The 6,964-nt window shown below is 40.0% G+C and overlaps 2 protein-coding genes across 2 annotated transcripts in view; one reads left to right on the top strand and one right to left on the bottom strand.

Moving 5' to 3' along the window:
- asap1b (ArfGAP with SH3 domain, ankyrin repeat and PH domain 1b) overlaps window positions 1-1,793 on the top strand; it is a gene marked incomplete in the record, with an annotated part of 39,625 nt that extends 37,832 nt beyond the window's left edge. The window contains 2 exon segments of the mRNA XM_035657008.1: window positions 189-311; window positions 455-1,793. Coding sequence (XP_035512901.1) covers window positions 189-311; window positions 455-529 — 198 coding nt within the window.
- Window positions 1,794-2,768: 975 nt separating this feature from the next.
- si:dkey-37o8.1 (uncharacterized protein LOC407641 homolog) lies at window positions 2,769-5,001 on the bottom strand. The gene is made up of 7 exons (XM_035656042.1): window positions 4,778-5,001; window positions 4,525-4,704; window positions 4,155-4,451; window positions 3,932-4,082; window positions 3,498-3,754; window positions 3,184-3,418; window positions 2,769-3,079 (listed from the first exon to the last, which is right to left on the bottom strand). The coding sequence occupies exons 1-7, from the start codon at window positions 4,919-4,921 to the stop codon at window positions 2,976-2,978; spliced, it is 1,368 nt and encodes a 455-aa protein (XP_035511935.1). The 5' UTR covers window positions 4,922-5,001; the 3' UTR covers window positions 2,769-2,975.
- Between the last annotated feature and the right edge of the window lie 1,963 nt (window positions 5,002-6,964).

Raw genomic sequence — 6,964 nt, 5'->3', positions numbered from 1 at the left:
TCACACACCGATGCATGGCATCGGGAGCAATTTGGGGTTCAGTATCTTGCTCAAGGATACTTTGACATGTGGCACCAGGAGCCTGGGATCGAACCAACAACCTTCCGATTAGGGGATGACCTGCTCTACCTCTGCGCCACAGCCGTTTAAAGAACTATGATAACTTGTTTTGCTATTTGCGTGTCTAGGGAAAGAGCAAAGCTCGTCGGGTGAAGACGATCTATGACTGCCAGGCTGACAATGATGACGAACTGACTTTTGCTGAAGGAGAGGTGATCATAGTTACAGGAGAAGAGGACCAGGAGTGGTGGGTGAGTCCAGCTTCACTACTACACCCTGCAGCCAGGAATCCATCTCAAACGCACAAAGAAACTCCAGCTAACACTGAATGCTACATTATGCTCTTTTTCTCACATGCTCTCTTTTGCCTCTTTTGCCTCTTTTATACTTCCAGATTGGGCACATTGAAGGAGATCCGGATAGAAAAGGGGTGTTCCCGATGTCTTTTGTCCACATCCTGAGTGACTGACAGCCAGAAAGACTTGCACTACGCCTCTCCCTAAACTGGGAGGTCCTGTAAATAGCTATCATAACACCCCTTGTCACACGACAAGTGTCCTAAAGAAAAAAAAAAACAACAACGAAGAAGAAGAAACCCAAGAAGGCTCATCTAGCCATGGATGCTATATCCATGCTGTACAAAGAATGTGTGTATTCTTCCTTTACCAGTATTATCTTAACCCTATAGCACGGCTGTGACAAAGCCACTCTCAGAACCCTAGCACTTACCTAAAGTCTATGTTTATGCTGTTACTGTGTATATATGTATGTAAATATATATATTTGTGTGTGAGTGTATATACATGTTTTATTGTACAAAACATGTACCATTGCTCTCTCTACCTGTCAGATTAAGCATCAGGGCGGTAGAGTTTGAATTTTATCTGTATTAATTTTACTGGCCCTCAAGTAATTATCAGCTTATATTTCTGGAAAAAGGACAAATAAGAAATGGAATGTGAAATAGGTCATGTCACTATTTGTCTTGCATCCCCTGTTTACCATAATTGACTGAAGAGGCAGGAGTCTCCCACTGATCTTCCCGAGATGAAAAGAATTTTCATTAAATGTACTCCTTGTTCTTGCTTGCTTTGTGTGTACACGTATTATGGTTGTTTTACAGTATAGAAACCTGCTGCTACTGTGTGGTGGAATATCAAAGCCTGTGGTTCACTGTAGGTCACTAATTTACTCCTTGTTACACTGTTCACTGTATGTATGCTCTGTGTGTGAACTCAACACCATCTCCACAGTCCTTTGACCTTTTCTGTGCATGGTGTAACAATGACTGGAATTGAGTGGAGTGCTGCATTCAAAGACGCTCACCTCAGGGTTTGAAGAGCCACTATTAATCGAGCAGGACTACAAAAAAAGGGTATCCTGTTGTTAAAGCCACTATTAATGACAAGTACGGGGAAACTCAAGAGGACATCTTAGCAATAACTTGATTTTGTGACAGGCTAGAAGTTTCACATTAACCTGTGTTCACGATTCAGTGTCTTGTAAAACCTCATGAGCTTGAAATTTTTAAGTTTAGGTTATGTAATATCATTCCATGTTACTGGATTCAGTACATTTCCAGGTTTGCCTGTGAGCCAGAGATGTCTTTTAGAAGTGGACTTTGTAAAAAGGCTGGAGAGCCAATGTATTTTCACCCAGTCCTCACTGACTTGCAGTTCTTTCCATGTTAAGGAACAAACCCATCAACCCATTGTATCATTAAAAGTGCTGTACTTCAACACAGTGAGCCTGCTCTTTTGTTTTATGGCAGTTATGACATGTGGTTTCCAGATCTGTTTGTGCCTCCCCTTTGAATTTCGAAAGCTCTGGCATTAGAGGGGAAAGTACACGTCTAAGCAGCTTATTGTAGTAAGTACTGTTAGCCTCTAGATCAAGGAATAGTAAACGCTTTGAGAAATGTGTTTATTCGCATTCTGGAGGAGAATCAGGAAAGATCAATACCACTCTCATGTCTGTTTATTTTAATATAACCAAAGACAAGCAGTGGTGGATCATAAATCAGTTTACAATGTTGTGGTACTTGTGTTTATTATGTGCCACTTAAAGGGAAAAATTTTACTTTATAGTCCAGTTATTTTACAGCCAGTTACTGGTTACTTTTTTCAGATTAAGTTTTTACATATAAATTATTATATCAACTATACATTGATACCAATTATCAACACTAGCAAGGGTATAATATTTTCCTTTCTATACTGTGCACATTTTCCTGCTAATAGCCTACTTACCAAATACCTTTGAGTAAAATATTGAATGCAGGACTTTCACTGCAATAGGGAAGGTTGGTTTCAGAGTGTGGTACTGCCCCTTAACTCAAGTTATTTGAATACTTTCACCACTGCAAATCTATCAGTTTAATATAGATTAGCTCAGGCTACAAAACAGCTTAACACAAAATGAAAAAAGGGAAACACAAGCCTCACTGTGCCTCAATAGTCAAACAGTACATCTAAAAGCTTATTCATCATCATTTAACACACAAACCCAAATTGTAAAAACAAATAACTTGCTGAAGTCTTTGCATATTGCTCAGAACCAAAAAATTAATTTCCCAAACTGTTAAAACTGTTCCTACAAGAGGGACAAACTATCGAGGGCTTAACATTTGGTTTTCCAAAATTCATTCAAGTGTGTAACCACAAACTGCAGTTCAAGAACACTTAAGACAAACTTTCAGGACAAAGTTATTCTCCAAGTAATTATTTATTTTGTTATCTCAACAACTCACATTTTAACCAAAGTTCACCATCCATTCTACGGCTTCTTTTGGATTTAATATTAACACAGGAATAATTACTTTTAAGACAACATAAATACTTTGTGTCACAACACAAAAAATGTAATCTAAATAAAAAACTGTTCAAAGTCATACCAGAATCCTGGTAAACAAAAATTTATTTACACACTTGGGCTTTAAGTTTTGACCCTTGGTCCTTCTCCACCGACTTGATGACGCCTACAGCGACCGTCTGCTTCAGGTCTCTCGCTGCAAAGCGTCCTGGGGAAGCAAAACAAATCTAACTGTAAAACACTGCAGAGGTCAACAGGGGTGAGATTTCTTCTATCTGGAGAAATTTTGACTTATGTCAATTGAGGACGTACCTAAGGCAGGGTATGTGAAGAAGCTCTCCACACACATGGGCTTGATGGGAATCAGTTTGACTGTTGCAGCGTCTCCAGAGATCAGCATCTGCGGCTGGTCCTCCAGTTTATTGCCTGTGCGGCGGTCAAGCTTCTCCCTCAGCTCAGCAAAGCGACAGGTCACGTGGGCAGTGTGGCAGTCCAGGACAGGAGAGTAGCCCGCTTTGACCTTTCCTGGATGGTTCAAGATGATCAACTAAAGAAAAACAGGAAGAACCTCATCAAGACAGGGGAAAGACAATTTTAGATTCAAGTTTTAACTCCATTGAACCGACCTGAGCTTCAAAGCTGCTGACCTCTGACGGAGGATCCTGCTGGGCGTTGCCGGCCACATCCCCACGCCGCAGGTTCTTGACAGCCACGTTCTTAATGTTGAAGCCAACATTGTGTCCTGGCAGAGCGGCCTGCAGCCCCTGGTGGTGCATCTCAATGGACTTCACCTCAGCAGTGAGCTTGGCAGGGGAGAACATCAGGGTCATGCCAGGTTTGAGGATGCCAGTTTCAATCTTGCCCACTGGCACGGTCCCAACTCCTGAAAAAGCAGAACAAAGCCCATTTTAACCCATCATCCAACAAGCATTGCAACATTGCTGTGCTTCCCCCAACTCTAATCCCGCTGCTGCACACCTGTACCTCATTCTCTTGACTGGAGCTAATTAAGTCTACAGGCTTGCAAACAGACTTTAAAAGTTTGGACGCCATTTCTAACCTCCAATTTTGTAGACATCCTGCAGAGGTAATCGTAGTGGCTTGTTGATTGTTCGCACCGGTGGCTGAATGGAGTCCAGGACTTCCAGTAGAGTTCTCCCGCTTGCATTTCCTTCCCGTCGTCTGGCTTTCCAGCCTTGGAACCAGGGCATCTGTAGAAAAACATTGTTTGTACAAGGTGTTGCACATCCTCAGATACTCTTAACTCTAAAAATCCTCTTTACCTTCTGAGTTGCAGTTATCATGTTCTCCCCGGTCCAGCCTGAAATTGGAACAAAGGGGACAGACGTTGGGTCGTAGCCAATCTTCTTGAGGAAGCCACTCACGCCTCGCCCCACTTCGTCAAAGCGTTTCTGGCTGTAAGGTGGTTCAGTCAGATCCATCTTGTTCACACAGACTATGATCTGCTTCACACCCAGAGTGTAGGCCAGTAAGGCGTGCTCTCTGGTTTGGCCGCTTCTCGACACACCAGCCTCGTACTCTCCTTTAGCTGCAGAGACCACCAGGAGGGCAACATCAGCCTGAAATGAGATTGTTAAGTGAAACCAAAGGAACTTAGGCACACAGAAAGTGATGCACCTCTGTGCTGCTCACCTGTGAAGTCCCGGTTATCATGTTTTTAATGAAGTCACGGTGGCCAGGAGCGTCAATTATAGTCATGGTGTATTTTTGAGTGTTAAATTTCAGCAGCGAGATGTCGATGGTGATTCCTCGCTCCCGCTCAGCCTTCAGCTTGTCCAACACCCAGGCAAATTTGAAGGAACTCTTCCCCATCTAGTGCAAACAAAATATATTAATACAGGTTTTTTAACAAGTGTTTTTAAAAAGCAGGTTTTTCCTTCCTTACCTGGGCTGCAGCTTTCTCAAACTTCTCCAGTCTCCTCTGATCGATGCCACCACACTTGTAGACCAGGTGGCCGGTGGTGGTTGACTTACCACTGTCAACATGACCAATAATCACCACATTAACATGAGTCTTCTCCTTTCCCATGGTTGAAGGCGGGTTTGCTGACCAAACACGTTAACTATAGGCGTCTGAGATGAAATAACCACGTTCACTCTTTCGATTCTTCTTCCTAATGGATGTGAGCAGCCTCTTTCCAGTGACTTTATAAGCTCCACTTGGCCACCTAAGTGAAATCAGGTGTGCTGCTTAATTAAGCAATTGGTGTCTGTTTGGTGAAACCAGAACTTTCCTGAACATTTGACACGGATAAATAGCAAAGTAGCTTGGACAAGAGGAAAATTAAATACTGGAAAGCTAAAATAATTCCTCAAAAATGTAATTTTATTTGGGGGGGAGCAGCAGTTAGGAGGATTAAACAAATGGCACAAATGTCTCAGCTTAATCTTTGTGTGGAGCAACAGGCAGTTACGGTCAGTTGTCCTTTAAAGACTGTGGATCGCCTACAGATCTCAAATTACAACCAGCTGTTTCATTTGGTAGTCTTTGAAGAGCCTTGATAACTTAACTCTTCCAATATATCAAAGAAATTATTACAAAAGAAAGACAACTGGCAATAAACAGATTTTTTTAATATCTAGGAGACTAATTGTATAAGTTTAAATGTGTTCCTGTGCCTGAAAATTAGATGCAAAACAGACAAAAACCTTCTTTTTTATAAGTTGAATCCACTTGTAGTTACTGTTGAAAAGCGACAATTTATGTTTTTGCTGCAGGAGAATTTAGGTTTAACGAAAAGATCCATATATCCACATATAACATCTGTACCGATGCACTGCAGTTGACTTAAAGCCATTTCAAATGACAATGTATATTTAATATCATAAGCTATACACAACAATATACACATACGGGTTTACATATATATGTATATATACAGCATAGTCCGATTTTATTGTGGCATGACTGTGAATTCCCCTTAAACCTAAAAGCATTGCTTTCACAGGGGGAAAATGCCCACTAATAAAAGCCTCATTTAATCTTCTTACAACATCAGAAATTCCAAGCCTGTTGATAAATTTAAGTCCTACTTTAAGTGAACAAGTGAAAAGTGAACAAGTGAAAAAAGAAAAACAAACCAGTGTTTACGAATTGTAACTGTTATATTACTTTATGTCACAAGGATGAATAGATTTATTGTTCCTATCATGCTTTTAGTGATATTAAAGCGAAAGCAAACACCACTTGCACGAGCCCTGTGCAGCAGCAAACCTACTCTGCTGCTGTATTATACACAGTGTTGGTGTAGTAGTTCATTAATAATATTACAGAAATAATATTATTTTTCCCAGTAACTAGTAGTGTAACTAATAACTAATACATTCTAGTAATAATATTACTTTTGTTGGCACCCTCTTCTGACTTGGAAAAGTAGCAGAAAGCACTACAACTAGTAGTGTAACTAATTACCGTTAGCATGGAGTAATAAGTAAAGTAATAATATTACTTTTTAAAAGAGTAACTACCCCAACATTGATTATAAATATGTTTTAAGGGCTTTTTGGAGCTCTGTTAGTGTGCTCAGGTTGCTGTGAAACCTCACACACACACAGGGAATCAAAATCTTTTTTGGTAGTTGCTAGGCAACTAAAAATGATATCCTAATTGGCATTAAACCTAATAAACCCATTTTAATGTTTTACCCTTTGTTTCTTCCACAGTAATAAACAAGACTTTTTATTTAGTGCTCATGTAGGTTAAACACAGTCCCAACCTGGAGTCACCGAAGCTTCATATGGATGGGTCGCGTCTTAATTTGTGTAAGAAAACATTAAAAATACACACGTAAATGAAAATAAAAATAAGTAAACTGTCTAATAGAAGTGGTCAAGCGCCAGGAGCATGAAAACACTATACATTTGTCATAAAATAGGCATATTATATGTGTATAATTGTTTAAAATGATTAAAAAATACATAATACAGACAGATAATTTGTATAAACAGGTAAAATTCATCCAAATCACTTGTTTTACACAAACTTCTTGCAGTTACGAGTTCACTGTTTGGGTTTATTGTGCATTGTTTTAATATAATGTGAAATTATCCATAAAATATGTCACTTAATGAG

The sequence above is a fragment of the Morone saxatilis genome, unplaced genomic scaffold (assembly GCF_004916995.1).
Source record: "Morone saxatilis isolate NCDOM2014 unplaced genomic scaffold, NCSU_SB_2.0 Contig0, whole genome shotgun sequence".
In the NCBI taxonomy this organism is placed as follows: Eukaryota; Metazoa; Chordata; class Actinopteri; family Moronidae; genus Morone; species Morone saxatilis.
Note: the sequence above shows the minus strand (reverse complement) of the source record. Positions and strands in the feature narration are given on the sequence as shown.

Bases quoted from the DNA above. Each gene is read 5' to 3' on its own strand.
- si:dkey-37o8.1 (XM_035656042.1), bottom strand. From the start codon at position 4,921: ATGGGAAAGGAGAAGACTCATGTTAATGTGGTGATTATTGGTCATGTT. The intron at 4,452-4,524 runs GTGAGCAGCACA...ATCTCATTTCAG, and splicing joins TGATAACCGGGACTTCACAG to GCTGATGTTGCCCTCCTGGT. The intron at 3,755-3,931 runs GTTAGAAATGGC...CTGCTTTTTCAG, and splicing joins GGATGTCTACAAAATTGGAG to GAGTTGGGACCGTGCCAGTG.